Source organism: Hylaeus anthracinus, unplaced genomic scaffold (genome assembly GCF_026225885.1).
Source record: "Hylaeus anthracinus isolate JK02 unplaced genomic scaffold, UHH_iyHylAnth1.0_haploid 12001, whole genome shotgun sequence".
Taxonomy (NCBI): domain Eukaryota; kingdom Metazoa; phylum Arthropoda; class Insecta; order Hymenoptera; family Colletidae; genus Hylaeus; species Hylaeus anthracinus.
Genome location: NW_026534348.1, coordinates 1,163,090 through 1,184,422, shown reverse-complemented (window position 1 = coordinate 1,184,422; position 21,333 = coordinate 1,163,090). Strand labels below are relative to the sequence as shown.

The following is a 21,333-nucleotide window of genomic DNA, read 5'->3' as shown; positions in this document are numbered from 1 at the left end:
ACGTTTAATCTCACCTTGGCAACCCCGTAGCCCTTGCCACGTAACCTGAAGAGACACGGCACCACGACAGCTGGCGAAACGGCGGCCACTACGCTACCCAGCAGGAAACCCCATATCCAGGGCAGGCCAATCAGGTATTTTGACATTATGGCTATCACAAACGCCTCGACGACCCATGGTATTAGACCGATCTTCGGCACGGTGACTCTCAACCTTCTCAGAGCGTTCGGGTCCAAGTCCAGGCCTGCTCTGGTGAGGATGATCACGAGAGCGATTTTTCTGCAACAGAAAATAGCCAGATAAAATTAAGTGTTAATAATCAGAAGGTAGCCAGGATTAGTTCAGGGTGTTAGGGTGGCCCACCCCAAATGGTATACGTTTCAAATAGCTCGTAATTTTTCTTATTAAGATAATTCATTTCACGACTCCAATTCGTCCTAAAAAATTCTCCTCCCTTTTCAAAGCCGCTTTCCAAAAGTTACAAAACCACCGACACAATGCGGCGTCATATTTACTTTTCCCCCATTCATAGTTGCGTCAGATGTTGAAGTTGTTGACCAGGAAAGTTCTGCAAAACAACATCCCCTGTATTTCTCGAATATCGAGGATCATCGAGACCGATGCTCCCACTCAAATTCCAGGACGAACTTTGCCGAAGATGTTCGAACTCGTCGCGAAGGAAATTCCTCTCGACCGAAGCCTCGACAAGCAGATCAGCTTTGAGGGAAGAGGGGTCACTTGTGGCGGAGGACTCGCTTTGAAGACGCGTACTTCGTGTTCACCCTGGATAGGAGTGGTAGCGTGGGTTATCGCACGAGTTTGCGTCTCTTGGTGTAAATTCGACGTGGTCCCTCTCCAGATTGGCGATGCCTTGCTTGCAGAACCACTCGGTTACCCGACCGGGACCGTACTCTCACCCCGAGAAACTCGTAATAGGATAAGTTTCGGACGGCCTGCCTCCGCGAACCGGTTTCGCAAAGTTCCAGCCCGTCTTTAACGATCCGTGAGTGCCGGAGTTTTCATCGAGTAGCTTCCACGTTTTCCAGAACCGAGGGACTAAGCTCGAGTTCGCCGATTTTCATTTACACAACGTCTGGAACGGTGGATACCGCGAATTGGTCTGAGAGAGAGCCTTCTTCTTGTACGACGTGAGTCGTGTTGTTTGGATTCGAGCAAAGTTGTTTAGTGATTTACGAAGGTTAGGATTTGATGTTTATCAAAGAAGGGAGTGGTATTTATGGTTTTTTTAGGGATGCTGGGCAGATGAAAAATGATAAAATCAATTTAATTTCACACCGTTGCGTAAGTATGTATTAGACGAATTAGGTCGATCGTTGATGAAATGTCAACGCAGAAGTGCTTATTATTCGTCGCAGAACTGATTCGAAATTCAGCCACGTGAGTCGGTCATTAAAAATCGAGGTCGAATTATTAACTTCGACAGGCGGCGAGGATGATACAATAAACAGATTCAGCTGATTTATTTTCAGAATCGGTCTTTTCCCGTGGAACAGTGCCCAGTTGTAAATGCAGAAAGCGTATCGGGTTTCCACCGCCACCGGTGGAAATAACTTATTTAAAAGTACTGCTGGTGGAAAATGTCCGTTTTAGCTTCCGGCCACGCGATTATTTAAATTTTTTAAATTCCATTCCCCTGGGACCTATTTTCCTTTTCAGGAGACGTGCCACGCTGACTTAGACACGCACATACGAAGAATGTTACAAATTTACAACGCTATTTTTCTATTCTTTTTTCACTCTGTTGATAGACGTTTCTCGAACGTGCAATTTAATTTTATTTTAACGGGTAGAACACGATCCCATTGCGAACAAACTGCATTTCCATCTTAACACGAACAATAGAAACGGTGGAATTATAATACTTTCAAGTAATGAAAATATAACAGAATTTCATTTTTACACATTTTCACGCATTCTGTAATAAATTTAATTTTTCTGCAGAATTAGAAATAAGAGAAACTAATAATAGGATTAATTTCAAAAATTATTTTCCATGGCAGAATTATTTATTTGGATTCGAGGACAGACATAAAAAGTATGTCAAACCACAGTTAAAATTTACGTAATGGTTAAATACTCCAGTGCATGATGCAACTCTAATCGTTCTAAACAGAAAAGTAAAGCAAGAAGAATTAAGTTCTTAGAAGCGTGCAGCTGCATTTGGAGGAAACAAGCCACTTAGAAGGAATTATTATCTTCTGGCAGGCGTTCATTGACGAGCTTGCTGTTCTCCTGCCAAAACGTGTCGCAAGAAAGAAACTTGACCTACATTATGGCCGTGCCGCGATTAAACCAGCGAAATGTACTCTAATTTGAATCAATGGTTCACTGTAATGCGCGCAAAACAACAACACCCTCGTCGAAGCTTACACGCGACTGAATTTAATCGTTCGTCCTTCGATTGGAGCTGGCCCCGACCTCGTTTTTTGGAGGCAGCGAGAATTATAAATCTGTTCTCTGTTTCGACATTAATCTTTTTGCTCGTCGATACGATCATATCGTCACTCGATCGAGCTACATCTTCCACCAGTTACGTGGAAAACATTTCCGTTCGATATCAATTGCACTCGATATCTGTACAGACATGATAGATCATCTTAGACCGTGTTTACCTCACATTTTGGACATCTAGTATATTAAATATCCATGGAAAGTATAATATCGTTATTAGTAGCGAAGATATTTTTATTTTCATCTTAGAATCTAATTAATATGGATTTCTATGGATCTGTTTTTATTTTCAGTTCATAAATTAAAAATTCTAGCAGCACATTTCATATTTCTATACAAGCCACAGAATGTTTACTCCTTTAACGTCCATTACGATATAAAAAAATAACTTTCAACCAAAATTCTATGAAGTACCATAAAACAACCCCGAACGTTCAGCAGAGGTTACGCTGGGGTTAATGAGGACATCGTGCATGTGACCCTTGATTGGTCCTGATAATAGAGGAGATGGACGATAAATCCAGTCTGAATAAAGTCCATGGAGACAAGCATTATCGATCGAACTAGGGGTTACGCGCTCCTTCTACATACATCCGTACGAATCGGCCTTAACGCCTCTAACCCAGAAACGCTAGGATTCCTGGCATGCCTTCGCGTCCCTCGATAATCTCGATTCGCGCAAGAGGCGCATTTGTGCTGGGAACTTCTCTACGCGTCTGCCCAGAGGACGCTTATCCGCGAGCAGTAGACTTATCATCCAGCCACGGTACTTAATCGCGAACGTGCATGTACAGGGTGGCCATGAATCGCGCTACCACGCTCTACCCCTCGGACTAATCCTGACAGTCGCACGATCCTGGACTCGAACATCGTTTTTCCTTATCTTTACCTACCCTACACTATGCAGAGTTAGGGAGGTTAGTTAGCGTTATTGGTGATCAAATGAACTCCTCGAGGGGTAGGTTTAGTTTCGAGTCCTAAAGTTGGGTGACATTCGAGATTTCTTGATTATTGGATGGATTAATTGTTAATTTTGTAACGTACCTGGCAAATTTCTAGGTTTAGTGGGCTTTTGTAGATATTGTATGTTTACTTTGGGATTCTATAATTCGACCAACAAATGTTTAGATTCAGGGCGTAACATTGTATGTATTATATATTTAGTTTAGTATAAAATACTTTTTCAAATTAGATATTCGTTAGTAAGAGCTTGTCAGATTTGATATAAGAAGACCCAATGGATAATGTTGATATTTCGAGCGACGAATACGAGTTACCCGTTGTATACTTTTGCACACTTGTCATCGCAAAGTCGATGATAATTTATGATGTAACACCGTAAGCGCATTATTACTTGTATAACGACATCATTGCCAACTGTATCCAGTTGACCTGGAGAAATTGTCGCGCAACTGAAGTGGAAAATAATTTTTGCGATTCGTCAATTTGAAGGTGAATTGTTCTGGAAATTTTGGAAATATTTCTCTTTCGGCATATTAAAGTATACTCTAAAATATTAAAACTGCAAACCCAAAAGTTATAAATTAGGATACACTACTCTTGCGTATTAAAGTCCATCTGCCTTATGGTTTCATCATTACGTAGCTACTTTTGTTTCTGATAACAAATATGGATGACTCATAAGCACGCGAATGCAATACATTACGTGTTATCGGATCAAAATATATAAAATCTTGACAGTTATTAGATAAGGTAATCTTGCGTGCTATTTATTCTTATTGAGATTGGTCAAAAATATTGACAAAATAATCTCGAAGACTGATTAAAATTTATTTGTCATCAAACTTTTCTTATTCTATATGTTCGAAGGAAAAAATTATTACAAAAACGAGTTACACAGTGTAAAAAGAGGTAAGAGGTGAAAATGAGCGAGATTCTACCAGAAACAAAATTATAAGGCTACCGTGGAAGTTCTGTATGCGTTTGTTTTTAAACTCCCTCGAAACTCACGACTGACGTATCGCGAAACAAGAGGCTGGAATAAAAGTTTCAACGATAGTATCGCCTTCTCTATTCACGACGATATGCGAGACGTTTTGAAGTCATTCCTTCCCTTAGTGATTTCAACGATTTCGGTACTTTCTAGCGTGTCTGCCCGGGCACGTATTCCCAATGAAGGCTTTATCTTCCAACATATCATTCAAGTCAGAAACAAGTGGTCGATAAAACTGTCTCCATCAAATACTGAATTCTTTTTCCCCCAGTTTCGTTTTCGTCTCTTTAACACTATAACTACCAAGGTCTACGTATACCTTTTATACGTACAATTACATTTTTTTTCCATTAATAGAAGGAGGACAAAGATAGAAAGAGTTTTCAAAGATTTATCAAGGTAACAATCTAAACTTATAACGAGTTTTTGAGTCTACAAATGTAAAGAAGTAAGTTTCGAATGTTTCAAAATTGTTCACGAAGATACCGGAAGAAATTCGCGAGTTTCCTAATTCTTCAACATTTCGTACTCCACTAAATTTCCAGCAAGATTTAAAGCAGAATCGAGCAGGGCTCAACGACGAAATCGCATTTTAAACGTCTTCGGTAGACGGAGACTTTAAACTCTAAATTCAAGCATTACATTTACGCGATGATTTAAAATCTACTTTCCTCTTTTCAGCGCTGATCGAAGGAAAAGATAAGCCTTCGACGCAGCATCGATAGGAATTGATTTACGATCCTCGACGTAAACGTCGGTCATGAAGAGGAAGGGAGGAGCACGGTTAACGAGCATCTTCAATGCGTCGATCGGTCTCGAAGGATCAAAGGAATCCTCGAATTCCTCGAGCAGGGAAAACTTGGAAGGACGTCTTCTAGGATTTCGTAATTCGCGTTCTTGAAACCTACTCCCCGTGCATTCCATTCTAGTTATGCGCATAAATTCATTAGCGAAAACTTCCACAAGGGTAAAAGTTCTGGAAGACTAATGAAACCAAAAAACGCACTAACAAATCGATATAATTGCGAGTTACTCAAGCAATTTTCCCGTCGAGATTGCCGACAAACACAACGTCCAAGTTACCAGCACCGTGTTCCGAGCTGAGCGGCTCGGGCAGGACGAAATATGTATTCATCGCGATCGCGAAACTGCATACGACTTACAGTCATTTTTCACCGCGGAACGTAGCAAAGATATTCCTCGAAAATCGTCCGTGATACCAATTCTTCGTCCGCTCAGACGCCGGCGAACTAGATGCGCAAGGGTTTTGCATTTAAATGCGGCTGCCAGAAAAATGCGCGGTGGCAAGCTTGTCAGCGTAGAAACACTCTAACGGGGATCGCGATGCAACCGTGGATCGATCTTCCGAACGATCGAGGAACGATCTATGAAAAGCGATTGTTCTCCATCTTCGTTTTCACCTGCATTTATTTTTCTCTCATCGCAGAGAGGAACTTGTCTGTATAATGGCAGACTATTTTCTTTTTTATCTTTTGTCCACTTTTTTCCTCTTCTATTGAATATAATTGTTTTATTATACTAAGTGGTTTCATAATATTTCTTTTTTCATTATTTTCTTTGATATAGCTTTTTATATTGTTAAATTGTTCTTTAATTCACAGAATTTTGTTCATCTTATATTCTTATCCTCAATTAAATTTCACAGATTTTCAAAGTCGCAACACCATCTACGCAATATTTCAAATTAACGAAAATTAAACTTCGCCAAGTTTTTCATCTGCCTCTAAAGGACTCGCGTAAGAGGATACATTTTCAAAGGAAGCGCAAAGCGCATCCGATAAGCGGAGTCGACCAACACAAGGAACGCCGCGACACAAAGGAAAGACGAAAATTAACAGTGCAACTGCAGGTACGCGACCGTTCCTCGAATGTTTCACGTGTCTCGGTGTTCCATGGCTGAAAAGTCTTGCCAGCAATTAAAACTAATTACTCGTAGGCATAAATACGCGAGAAAAAGTGGAAAGAAGAAAAAAAAAACAGGAAACGACGCGGGGTAAACACACGCGATGTATGCGGCGCCACGAAGGATCAAAAGGATGCTCTGGCGCGATGGCCACTCAAAGACACCGTGTGTCGCCTATGCGCGAACGTTCCACACGCATGCAAATCCGCAACGGATTTTTTCATTCGCGCGTGCCACGCCGCGAACGCAAATTACGCCGGCATCAAAGGACATCCGCGTAGCGCGAACAAGTGCGATGATACCGCAAAATCAAGGCTAAAGTGGATCTATTCGCGAGGCAAAATGTCGGAGCTGCCCACACGGCAATCTAACAACCGCGATTCCAGCGAACGGAGTGATGCTTGCGTTGTGCTGGCCGTTAGAAGCCATTGCTGCAATGGTTATAGATATTAGCAATATTAATAGATTTAAAAATAATTTGTATTTATTTGAAATTCACATAAAATGCGATTGTGAATTTTATCGCAAGTTATACACGATACTCAAGATGATACTCAATTAATAACATAGAAGAAATCCAAAAGTGTGAACAAAAACTGCGTCGATGAGTATTATACTGTGCATACGCGCACAATAAATTTGATTTTATAATTACTACCCTAAACAGTAATGTATGAATGTCTGTAATCGACGACAGACTGAAAATCATCGATCGAGCACCACACACCTTGGTCGAAGCTCGACCTACTCGATTTATTGCTCCGAGAGCCTTGAACCGAGCCAATCTCTCGGTAGCCTTTTAATGAAATCACGTGGAAACGGGAATGATAATGATATCGAGTGCGCGCTTCTTTCGACTCCATTTCTCTAATTGCTCCGATAGAAATCGTTCCCAGACTCGGCGATCCTTTTCGTGTCGTCGATTATTACTCTCGTTCGATGCGACGATACCTCTTTCGTTTATTGCATCATTCGCTTTTCCGTTTCATCGTAGTCTTTCTTTCGCTCGGGTCGCGTTTCGAAGCAGAAAAGCGTGAAAAGCGTGAAAAGCGACAACGACGAAGAAAATTCATTTTTAATAACTAATTAATTTGTCTAACTATTATACAAAGTCTCAGCTCTCTGATGTAATCTTGCAGAGAATTGGGGAAACATGAACACATTCTAAACTATTCGAGTCAATTTATAAATGTCGACACTAAAATAATCGTTAGCAGCATTGGTATTTTCAATATAATTCGATGCGATTCAGCTGGAACGTTGGCATGTTCCAAATTTGGAAACAAATCTGGAAAAATGGATCAAACATGATCGAAAGTCAATAAATAGGCTTTACGTCGGCACTGATACTCGATAAAGTTGACATTTAATGACAAATAACCATTGCCCTAGTGTATCAATCGCTTTATCTTTTATCTGTCATACGTGCGTAATATGTATGCACGGTAGTATACTCGATAACAATGAAAGGATGTATAAATTGTTCTGCGGCGGTTGAGTATTGTTATTCGCGTCAGGGAATTGTTATTTAAACCCGATTGTTTGCTTGTCTTTCCCCTTGAATTATTTTCCTGGTATACGCACAGCATTAATTTATGTAAACAACAATAAAACATTCGGATTAACTTACTTTCCGTATCTCCAATATTTAGCAAAATAACATTATAGGACCGAAATGACTCGTGCAGTATTCAAATTGAATAAACTCTTACAAGTTCGATCACTTCGTCACACCCTCCACACCTACACTATAAACCTAGATACATTCGTGTAACGATACTTTCGAACTGAAAAATTTATCCAGAATAAATTGGTTTTCGGCTCGTAAAATAATGACTCTATCAGTTCAAAAGGAACGACCTGGCTAAAGTACTCGCGAGCTAAGGATCTCTTCTATTTGAATACAATGAAAACAGTCGTCTTCGTCCCTCTGCTCGCAACGCGAACGCTCGGAAATTTTCGTGCAACACGATCCGAGGCTTGATCGATCTTGCAATCTATTGGCTACAGAATACAGGAGTTCAAGGTGTGTATACACGTGTTTAGACGTGGACTGCCACGACGTGGAAAGTAGCTAACTGGTCGAAACAAGCTCGAGGCGTGCAAACATAGAATTGCGCATACTGAAAACGTGTTTAACACTCTCCTAACATGTGCCATTAAGATTCTGATATGAAAAGGTACTAGGAATCTTGCGATTTATTAGTGTATTACTATCTATTACGATGTAGATGTAGAATAATATCGAATTTAATAGTCTTATTTGAACTGTTCTTCTTTTATTAATTTTTGTATCGTATATACATATAGCATTCAAGTAATTTCGTAAACCATGAAAAAGATAATGCAAGAAGAGTCCTACAAATAAAATCATTCTGTGGCGATCTTCGTAGATGTTTGTTAATATCCTCATCTTCGGATTAAAATTGATTCTAAACGTTGGAGCAGCCTATCAGGCATCACTGTTGCTTCAAACGTACCCAGATGCTTTTCAAAATGCACTTTGAAGAGTGACTCGTGACGAGGTCGACGGAGATAAAGAGCCCCTCGAGCGTTCGTGCGTCGAGCAAGTGGATATACACATCGCATGCTATGTACGTATTAAGTGCTTGAATTTTAAAATGGATTAATACACAGTAGTTAATGAGGACAAGTATTTCGCGACACATCCCACGAACCTGTACACGTGTCGCTAGTCGAGTGGTTCGACAAAGCTTTGCTAAAAAAAAAAGGTACGGCAATTCTCTGGCACGGAATTTCTCGAACGTTACCTCGTGGACACCTTCGAAGACAAAAAGAAATAATTGCATAAATACTTTCGCAACTATGGGATTATCACATTTCCAATTTTTGTTGCAGCAAGTTATTATTTTTCAAAGCAGTTGAGACGAAGTGAAAGCTTAATTAAAGCTTTATCGACCATGATCTTGTAATAATCATCCTTGAAGATTTAGTGACTATCGTTAGTCTGGAGTTATTCTGGTACGAATATTTTTACGACCCTCTGTACATGTCGCTAAAGTAGGCCGTCCCAGAAAGATCTGGCTTGCGAAGCATTCGAGGCTCTTTAACCATACTACGAGCTTTAACCGGATGTTTACGTCGGATAGGGGATAGGTACGTAGCCAAACGTGGCCAAACAGGTCCGATACACTGGCGTCGTAAGCGATTTACCAGCACTCTAGCTTAGATAGACCAAGCCCTACTGTACATCTACGTAAACACTAGCTAGCAAATCCAACAAAGTGGTCGAACCGTGACCGAACACTTATCCTGTTGACTGTGAACGGCGTATATATCCGTTCTCGAAAATTAAGCTCGGACTACAAGGGACGTACATATTCATCACTTCATGTGATAAGCAAGTGACCAACCCTGTGACTATACAAAAAGTAAAAACGATTAAAGCCTGATTAACTATTGATAAAGTATTCAAATCACTCGTCAATGAGCAATGTTTCTGGGCAGTTTCTCTCTTTGGTCCGCAATATTGAGTTAAAGTCTCTAATCAAGAATCTCGAAGGGGACGCTACTTGTTGCAAAACGAATCAAGTTCCTTGTACACGATACAAGTGTAAACTTGGCGAAAGCCATCAGCGTCATGGAACGAAAGAGACGGGGTTAACGAAGTTGACACTTTCTTTTTGCTCGGACAGCTACGCAAATATCTAATTTGGCTGGTCTATTAGGATCGCGTATAACGACGTTGTTGAATCGGGGTTGAGCACTTGTTGACACCGATGTTTAATATCGGTCGAACGTCAAACATGGAACTGCGTTTGCACCAATTTGTGAAATTTGTAACTCGACGTTTCGACGAGGGATAGTGTAACAGCAAAGGTTATTCATTTGAAAGGGAAAAAGAATATTTGTTGGAATGAGCTTGACCAGACTGAGAATTTCATTTTTCCTATAGCCTTAGATAATTTCAAATTCTACGCCAGACTGTAGAATTCAACCTCAAACTGAAACCATCGACTGAAAGATTTCATCGAACATCTCCAACGAGCTGTGAATCGAATATATGTATAGGAGTTCAACCATTCGTTCGAGAAGCAAGGAATTAAATGTTCGTTAACAGACTTTAAATTATTGATTTTGACAACCTTTGCAGGCTTTCGTTACTCTCGAGTGACTCGGCCGTTCCCAAGTTGCAGAGTATACACTTGAAAAAAATTTGTCGTACGTTCCTTTGACGCTCGCTCCTAACGAAGTGATCATTGAAACGCGAGCATTTATTGATTCGAACACTTAACGATAGTCTCTGACAGATACAGCGTGTCCCGGTGCTAGCAACGTGTTTGAGATCATTTCCCGAATACGGAAAATCTTGCAAACCAAAGGTACCTCTGTCCTTTGACGATGTTGTTTGTCGAATGGGAATAGTCTGACAAGGACAGCTTGCGAACGATGCAGCAGAAAATACATAGATGCGTGTAATGTTTTTCAATGTACTTCGTTATTACGTCGTGAAATCTTCCAGTGCTTTATTTGACTTTTAAGCCAACTGAAACAGGGAGGATTAGCGAGGAAAATATTGTATCTCTGAAGAATAATATCGGTTAATTTAAAAAGAATTTATATTAGGAGTACTTGTATCAATTTACAACATGTTAGTACAAAATTACTGTGGTAATGCCTCGAACAGTAAAAAATGCTCGGAACCCGAGAGAATCCTTTATATGTTATAGAGAAACTGATACTGTGAGCAGCTCAAAGGGTACGAAGTTTGTGAAATTTACATGAATGCATATTAGATTATGCGCAATTACTCGGTAACTGTGCTGGCTCGAAAGGGAACTTTTCCGTGTTAAAAATTTAGAGGTTCATTGTAATAAAACCAGGAGAATTCACGAGAATATTAAGCTGTGAAACTGTTCTTGAATATATTTATTACATGTCATCTATTGCTATTTCCTTATCGATATGAAATATTTAGTTTATAACAGTAATTAAACACTCGCTCGAACAGTGCCGTGCTTGCACAGATAAAGAAAGAAAGAGCTACTGGCTGTCAAAGGTTTACAGCTACGAGTTCCACGCGAACGTGTGAATGTTTCAATAACGTAAAGTAGGAATCCGCAAAAATAAAATCGCGGGAAGCCAGTTCGAAGGCTCTGTTTTCGTCGTCTGCGACGTGTTGTCGTCACGATCCTCGTTCCCGTGTAAAGTTCGCGATAGAACGCCACGGATGGGCGTCTCCCGGGTGAGCTTCTGAAGGAATTTTATAGACTGCTCCCGGACGTCGCATTTTCTACGCTCTGTTACCTACCAGCGACTCTTGTGCGACCGTGTCTTCGCAAAACTACACTTGGAACGCATTCCTTCTGGAGGGAAAAACGCCGATGGATATTGGCGATGGCTTAGAATTTTTAACCGACGATAAAGCAACTCTCAGGTTTCTGTGGAATCATACTTAATTTGAATATTTGTCGATCTATACGGATAAAATTAACCTTATGCAAATACACCAGGAGTATCTGATCCAATGTTTATAATAAACGACAAGGCAGTAATATTCCTCGACGGAACACAATGGATTCGAATCTAGTTGAAGATAATAGAGTTTGTAATTTCCCTTGTGCCCTCGTTCAGAAGCAATTATCAGTATTTACAATTGAACCACCTATCGCACTCCTTCCTGCCACAAATAACTTTTGCACTAACGTACTTATTACTTTGAATATTTAACAAAAATAATAAGAATCAACGAAGAACTTTTAAAAATGAAAACCTGCCATTTTAATGAGGAAAAATAAACATTTTTAAACGAATGTGTATTTAAATCTCAAACGAAATTCTTGACTTTGGCTACGACAACTGCGTATAGTCCCGTTAAAATAATGTTCCTCGTATTATTTTATAGCGATACACTCGCTTTGAGAAATTTCTGAGTGTAAAAGTGGGAGCAGCGCGACGCGTTTTCCAATACTAATCTTGGAAGAGAACTCTCAACCGGCAATTTCAACGTATTTTTCCTTATATACGCGGGAGTACATGTTACATCGAAAAAGGAAGCCGAGTCGTGCCTCCTCAAGAAACTCTTACCACGCACGAGACCCTCGGGGAATTTTCTTGTAGAACGTCCTGGAAGGACACCGGATTCTATGTGAATTTAAAATATCGTCGTCAGATTGCATTGGTATGACACAACGTGTTCCGCGGAGTAATACATTTTTCCATGCACCTAGTAAACGTATAGGCGACGCCTACGAGGATGTAATTCCTCCGCGAGATCCTTGCAAGTGTCCTTCAGAAAACCAAAAGCGATATCGGCAATCCTTATGGATATTTTAGGTACGTAAACGAAAATGTAAAAATAGACGATTGAAATTTGAGAAATTTTATTTTGGAGCAACAGAAGTGCCACTGGATTGGATATATGAAACAGCTTGCCAAGCTGCCAGCTCCTTGCGTGTTGGAAGAACATTTTTATCTACGACGACGTTAAAGCCAACGTCAGGGACTCCAAAGTTTTTAGGTCGATCCGCTTGCGTCGCTTGGCTCGCGTTTAACGAGCTTATGCACTCACAAATTTCCTGATATCCGTGTGCCACGCGGAAATTAACAGCCCTGAATCATGTTCGGAAAAACTGACCGAGTAAACGTTCTATACTTCATCTTCTGCTCGTGTGTCCCCTGCCAAAAAGGACGCGGCGACGCGGTTCGCCGAGATTATACTCCGGGGTACTTATTCAACCCCTCGACGCCATAGAAAATTAGTGACAAATATAAATTATTGAATGCAATATATATTCCTGATCGATGTTTTGAGTGTTATAATAAGAGAACTATCCTACGTCAAGTTTCACGCTGAACATCAAGAAACCTCTGTCGGGTAAACATAGAAATGCTGGAATAAATTCTGCGATCGATCAAGATGTATATATGTAATCAGTATGTCACCCAAGCTTCTAATTAGAATCATTGAACACTTACGACCGCGTATCGGCGGGGAATCTTGTCACAAATACTGATAAAATAACGAAGAATGCCTTATCTTTTCTAACACGAGCAATCGATTAGTTTGTTTGGACACTCGTCATCGGTCTTCGTTGCGTATTTGCGTTCGACTCCGAACCGTCGCGGCTTTTACACGAATGAAACCTTAACCAACAACTAGTGTTTCAGTGTAAATAGTGTAGAGTTTTCGATATCAGTGGAAGGTATGTCGCGTGACCACGAAAGACGTATACGGTGTCTAATATCTAACTATTGAGAAATTCATGTTTTTTCATCTAAATAATTTTCGTCTGACTCTTAAAATGACCCTGCTAGATTGGTGCAATGCATAGGAGATAGGTAGATGAATCATACTTTCGCAGGCAGATTTATCCCGTTTTTACAATATCCACTTTGCCACATGTGGTCGTGCGTCGTCCAAATGGAGGAAGGATGTTCTTCTTCCGTTGGATCGTGACGGTTTTGCCTGTGATAGAGCGGATTCCCCTAGATTTAGCTGCTGTCTCCTGCGTTTAATCTTCTGATACAATCCCCACTTTTCAACCTCTGGCTCGATCCTTTCCAAAAATAGCGCCTCAGATGGACCAGAAGAACTCTTCCAATAAAGATTCTTCTTTAGACGATTCGTGTAGTTCAATTTTTGCCCAATCCAAAGTTATGTTAGCGCCCATATGTGGAGGAACGATTCGTATTGAGATGTATTGATAATTCAGGAGGACCAGTTGCATTTCGATCTGCGCTAGATCTCGATATTTTGCTGCCCAATTCGTATTGTAAACTACATTTGTAATACGACTTTGATACAGAAGAACAGGAAATGTAACAAAACTCGTCGTACAGAAACTATGGTAACAAGTAAAATTGAGTGCTTTTATTTTCGGAAAATTCTCTGAAATTCTCCACTTGTTAATAATTATTTAAAAACAAGGAGGTCCATTGTAGCAATAAAGTTTATAAAATTCCTTAAAATAGCAATAGTATCGAACTGTGATTGAAAACGTTTCATATTTCAACACCTTTCAATTTGAATAAATTGTTCGAATCACCAAGAAATATCTTCCTTCCACACGTTACTTGTATTCCTTCTATACATGGCGTTACTCCTACTATACCTAGTGTCTGGATGTACTTGTTGAGTTATGGTTATACAGTTATTCTCCTTCGAGGAGAAACGCTAAGGAAAATGATTATTTCATCGATGGTTTCGGTAGCCCCCGGAATTTTCAATACGTTTTCGAATCGACTTTGCTCGATAATGCGAACCACTTCAATTTTTTATCCCTGACCACGCCCATTTCCATTGTCAGCATTCTGGATTCTTGTTACGTTTCCAACCACTCGTAACTTTCGCGAGTTCGAGAATAGTTACGTGAATATCGATGGGAATATCATTGCTGGGAGTCGGGCACAGTTCGGTTTCAGCATACATACAGGGTGCTCCAGTAGTACAACCAGGAAATGAACAATTCTTCGTGCAGGAAGAAATCACGAATGAACGATAAAAATTCTGTTTTGAGAATGTGTATACATATTATCATCGGGGTTTCTTAGATTTCGTAGGCAGTGATTCTATTATATAATGTTTCTTTTTTTAGACTTAAGTGATGTGTTCTTTAGAAAATAAACGAAGTATAATATAAGTATATTTTTTCCAGGTCTATATAAAAAGTGTTATAAAAATCTTGAGTCTATTTTTGCAAGAAGAATCAGCATCTTTTTCGTTAGATTTCGATTACAGGGACACCCTGTACAGGAACGCGTAATGCAACACTTCTCTGCTGAAACTCGCGCACCGATACACCAATGGGAAGTGATATACGAATACCATGCGTCAAAGACATAAATTCTCCGTTCTTGACGGCTAATATTTCATGAATCGCGGAACGAGAGCATCGTCATATTTGTACATTAAAATGTGCAGAGTACAATATTTTCTGTACAATTCCCTTCCGCCTGGTATCCGCGCGTTCCGTTCCTTCCGTAATAAATGAAAAATTACTACATTTACAACTGATGCACGGCGAAACTGTCAACTATATGTCCAGATTTATGCGTCGTTTTTCGAATATCGAGTGAAATTAATCAGGAGAAATTTATTCGTCCATAATTGATTTTTATATATTTAATAGAAATTAGTCATATTTGAGGGATGAAATACCTGGCATTCGGCTTTAATTCGAAAATCTTTCCAAGCATTTCCTATCGTACAATTTATTAGAAATATATTTTTGAAATATCAATCGAGTTGTGTGTTTCAAATATAATATCGAATCGTGCACAGCTGTATACACGTATACATAACGTATAGATCAATATCAGCAAGAGCGTGAACGATGATTTATAATCATTAAATCACACGAGGAGGAGGATGTAAATTCTTCCCCTTGACGTGCCGTATTTTAGGGAAGACAAGCGACCAAATTTACATTTAATGTTAAGATAACGTACCTCGGAGGGGAAAAATGTGTGCTTCATACATAATGTTCCATTTATTAAGTATATTCTTGTAACAGGCAATAAATCTTGTTAACTTTCAATACATATTTGAAACGACGAAGTGGAACGCATGTTTCTTTGTTTCTTTGTCAAATCAAGTGTGTTCTTCTTTCATTAATGTAATTTTAATGAACAGTTAATACTTATATCATATCATCGCAATCACCGATTCCAACCATATCCTCCCTGTTATTTAAAATTCCATCCAATCCCCAGTAATACTATTATTATTCTGGGTATACCCATCCGTCGTTTGACCTAGAAGACATTAAAAACTGCAGAATTCGCAGAAAATGGCGCTACATCGAAGATACAAAACTCGTTCCAGCGAAAGTTTTGCTCGTTATTTCCGCATTACAAAACAAAGTTCCCAACGCATTAAGATAATCACAATTCATACGAATGCCGTAGTTTCGTTAAGAAGAACCATTTCCAGCTGTTTCCTCGTTGGGCTTTCGGTGTGGGTGGCGGCACGGATTGTTCGAGGTTCATTCCGCGTAAACGCTTATAATAGAGTACACACGGCCGCGTTTACAGCAGGTATCGTGCATTATTAGAGCAGCTTTAATGACGCCGCGTACCATAGTGCTGTTATTATATCGAGGCTAACATGCGAGTTCGAGCGAATTGTCAAGCTCCACGGATTAAACCGACAGTTTGGTCAGCGTTGTGTGCGCAGCGTTGCTCAGAAATTGCGAACAGTGAAACAGTTCACGAACGCTTTGTCGCGCCGGTGCTTGAACGGCCAGACTAATTAACTTTCCGTTCGTCTCGTAATTAACTTATTAAAGTCTTTTTTCAGCGAAGCCTGGCACGGAAAGCGTCGCAATGAGTAATATATGTACTTGGAACGATTTCAAAGACTTCCAACCGCATTATTGTGAAACTCGCGCAACGGACGCTTGCCTAATACGTACAAATAAAGACCACAACGGATCTGGTATATGATGTAAGCTGTCTAATAACGCAAAGTTTCGATTAGACGTATTTAGTAATTTTAGGAATTCTGGCAAAATAAAAATTGTCATGGTGAAGTGGTTGAAATAATATCGGATTGATATACAACTTTTGAAAAAGTTAAACATTTTGATAAACAGCTCAATTGAAACTCCCACGGAGGTTACGGCTAGAATTTTCTACTCCTTAAACCGCGATTACTATGCTGAACGAGCATTACCGTCTGCGACTACGACGAATCGTTAGTGATTGTCCTCGACATTAAAAACGGTCACCTTATGATCGCGATGAACCGATCGTTGCTTCGAGGACTTTCTAGGAACCTTCCACTGTTTGTCACCGACACTTTCCATGGCTGATGCGTGAGTGGAAATTATAATTGTCTGCCACGCAATGGTCAACGGAAATGACAAGATTCATATGTGGAACGTTCAAACATTAAAGCAACGAAAGAAAATATTGATAAGAATTCTACCAGAATATAAAAAAATTAAGTTGCTACTTCCGATCCTTGACTCTCGAAAAATAATAACGTAGAAGTATCGAGGATACAAGTAGTCCATGGCAGTTTTGTAATTACAAAAAGCAACAGTTTTTCTTTCTAATTAAAGAGTATTACCTCTTAACTTGGATGAGAACGTTGTACGCGAGCAAAAAGTTGTGTGCGAGGCAATTCGTTTTCAGTTCGCTAAGAATGACATAAAACTGATGATACCCTCCCGTTAGCAAAAAGCCCCAAATCCCTAAAACCGCGTTACCCAAGAAGAAGCAGCAAACAAACGGTTCTAATATTTATATTCCCTGTGGGAGTACTCCGAGGAAACCTCTAGATCCTCGGGACCCTAAAAGGGACCACATAAATGGGAAGCTGAAAAGCCAAATAAAATAATGTGAAAGGAAATTAAGGGGAAACGAGCGCTATATTTCATTTTAACGAAGAATCCCAGACCAAAACATTTCATGAATCATTTATTTTAAGGTTGACGAATTTCATTTTTTTTACGTTCGCCGAAAGGGTGGGTGAAGTGTATAATTTCGTGAAGGGGCGAAATACTTTAACCTAGAATAGTACATTTTAGGAAAAATTATTGTATAATGTATTTACATTACAGAGTGAATTATCTATACTCTCCCGACTATAGGGGAACTTTCAACAGTTGTCTGAGTTCCAAACGAGCAAAAACAATACCTTTTATTTCTCACGAGAGAGGGATGAAGTGCACATAACGCTGTGATTTAAAACTCCGATATTCTCCAAGCGTGATCTATCATATCCTAACGAAATAGCTGACGAACGAACATCTCTCTATTATATCTTATCTCGGGATGCTGCGTACCAGCGAGTTTCATCCAGTTTCCCTCATATTCTCATCCGATGGACTTTTTCCATCTATCAATTCCTTCAATAGGCCAACCTTCACCGACCCTATGAAGTTTCTTATTATCGTTCATAAAATTCGATTTATTTTTTCGATACAAGTTTCATTTCAATCAATAACACTAACATTCTACATTTCTAATTTTGAAGTGGAAGAGAATTATTACGTTTCTGTGATGAAATATTTAAAAAATTCTAAACCGTCTTTCCTTCTAATAATTTAATTATGGTGTCTTTTGTTCATTTTATTGTCATCTATGGAAATGAAGATCGCTCCGACAAAATAAATCGAATTTTATGAACGATAATAATAATAATCACTCGAAAGGGGTGCAAGTATTACGATAAAAACTACCCTTTACGCGTTATAGCTTTCGAAAAAGGTCGCTCTATACGGAAAATGTTAAAAGCCCATCAACGGTTCCCACTTTAATCCACGATGAAGTCGTTGGATGCATCGATCACGATTCGAACCACTTCCGAAACGGAAACCATACTAACAGCTCCACCCGGCGAAACACACGTGACGATGACAAATAACTATCATCACATGACGCCGAGGAATAAATTTCAATTAGGAAATGATGAAGTTCCATTTACAAATTCAGTCTGAGAAGTAATGTGTGCGTAAGAGCACATGATTTTAATCACGTGCCCAGTTAAGTCTAACTGTAGTCACGCGCAACAGCATAATAATTAACCCCTTAGCTCGCTTGGGTCAACAAAGTCGTTCAACCAAGTAGAAACATTCCACCGCAATGCCTGACACTTGTAAATTATAACTCTGAATGATACATATAAATTCTCCCGTCGTATCAATCGATAATATTAGGGAGCATCGCATTAACCTAATTCACCGTCGATCCAAAAATTTCTTTCTTTTTTCGCGGCGTCTCCAGTCGTTCTTGGTAATATTCTTGGTGTTTAAGGTTTTCGGAATATTTGTACTAAATTTTATCGAGGACATTTCAAAATTAACAAATTTATAACAGTTAATATCACGGAACGTCCTACTAGGTTGATTGAACATGAGATTTTATGTTAAATGGATATGTTATATGGAGAAATCACAATATCTATGTAAATTTCAATAGTTATTGTAATGTTCATTGACGAGATTGAATAGCATTTCATTTATTGACTTATTTTAACTAAGAATAGAAACGAAGTAAGAAAAGGACTCACCGGAGATTGGAGATGACGACGGTGTAGTTGCCCTCGATGTTGACCAGACCAACGTTCTGAAGTATAATGCCGGTGATCAGCATGCCGATTAGGGCAGGAAGGGTGGTCAAGGAGAACAGCCATCCTCCAAAGTGCGCCGCGAGGCAGAGAGCAGCTAGACCGAAGAGCTGGCCACCAGGGGCTGCGTCGTTGCCTATCACGCAATAGACGATACCCCAGAGTAACAACCCTAACAGGAAGAGGCACAAAAGCCTGGCGAATTTTCTGTAGCTGGGACAAAATGGCTGTGGACAGGCTCTTTTCCAGCCGGGTGGCTCCCACGATGGTGTGTCATCCCGTCCGTGGCATCGCGTGCAAAATAGGTACAACCACGACCTGAAAAGGACATTAAAGAAAAGTAGTGTCAGAGACGTTCTCTCCCTTTGACCTGTTGCTTCTACTCTATTCTTTGCACTTTCAAACAGTAAAGTGGAATTTTTTAATAAAAAGACACAGATACACTTGTTCCTATCGTGTTTTCGCGCATATTTGAGAACGTGAAATATATTCAAAATTATGGAGGTACCAGTATGGTCGATTTAACTCGAACTTGTCGAATTTTAATATTCTCTATTTGAATTATTTTTAATGTGCAATTTAATGTGCTACAAAATGATCGTTTAATTAGAGTCAATGTACTGTGGCACGTATAAACGTTTTCTCAATTTTCCACATGCATCTTTCTTACAGAAAAAGTGCATGACGTGGCTAAAGTGTTGTTTCTAAGGCATACTTCGAATATTCGTTCAAGTACGTTCCCAAAAGGAATTTCTTCTCACCATTTTTTCCCCTGTTTTCAAAGTCACCGATTCGTTTTACGTGTAAGAACATATTTTTTGTTTCGCACATTACACTTGACATTAATACGCATTCAACAGTTATGACGTGACCCTAAAACGACGTAAAACGCCTGAATATAAAATGTTCTCGTAGAACGCTTATTTTCCGTGTATAGGCACGTAAATAGTGTTAACTCGAATATATTAATAAATAATAATTATTACTAGTAAAGTCGACGTGGAGTAACTTTATCGCCAAAGTTTGAATAAAAATGCAAGTATAGTCGAGATGTAACTAAATTTCTGTTATACAAACCTAACCCCAATTACTCGATCGAAACGCAAGGATGACATGAATAAAATCGAATAGTACTGTGATATTCGCAGATTTCAGATATTCGGAGCCGAAAGTATCGCGAAATCACAAGACCCGATATTACGAGGCGCGCACGAGGGAACTCGGAAATAAGAAATACAAATAAATTGTGCAAAGTGTGGAGTGCTGATTCAAAAGTTGGAGCCACGGGGCGGTAGAAGAAGTAAGAAAACGAAGAAGCTAAGTCAATATACCTAGCGCAACGAGTAAAACGAGAAGTTTCGGAACGAAACCCTATAGTAAATTATAGCCATACCGAAGTCAATATCTAAAACGGAAAATAACGTGTTCCACGTTACTCAAATTACCAATAATTACGTCTTTCATATTTAAAGTCTAACATATTATATAGTAAACAATTCTTGCCTTCTAAAAAATCTGAAAAATGTATTCTTACGAAACGCAGGTCGTTACGTTGAAACGTACGCGAAACAAATTGAACATTTTCAACTCGGCCCTCATTTAAAATTACACTGTTACGGTCTCGACGATATTATTTGTAGCCTATTGACTATGATTTAACAGACCGCACAGATTGTCAGCTACGGGTCGTAAATGTTCTTCAAATTTACTGCCATTGTTTCGAACTCTTTGGAAACCGACGTAATAACGATTGGTGATATTCTTTTCCTAGCATGTGACAACGTTACACCAACACGTACTTATCTATAGTACTTGCTCGACAAATTATGCACGGAAGCGTTTATTCAATGGAAAAGCTATTAGTTAAACTGAAGTAACTAGAAATTCTATGTTCCTTCGATAAAATACCACTATATTATATCAGTAAATTAAAGAAAATAAATGTAT

General features: G+C 39.4%; 1 protein-coding gene across 2 annotated transcripts in view; it reads right to left on the bottom strand.

Annotated features, from left to right (window-relative positions):
- Nucleotides 1-21,333, bottom strand: part of LOC128891097 (sodium/hydrogen exchanger 9B2) — a 96,403-nt gene that overhangs the window by 42,545 nt on the left and 32,525 nt on the right. For both annotated transcript variants that reach the window (XM_054150300.1, XM_054150299.1), the window contains exons 2-3: nucleotides 19,330-19,704; nucleotides 15-279 (exon numbers count right to left, since the gene is read on the bottom strand). In XM_054150300.1, coding sequence (XP_054006275.1) covers nucleotides 15-279; nucleotides 19,330-19,704 — 640 coding nt within the window. The remainder of the gene's footprint in view (nucleotides 1-14; nucleotides 280-19,329; nucleotides 19,705-21,333) is intronic.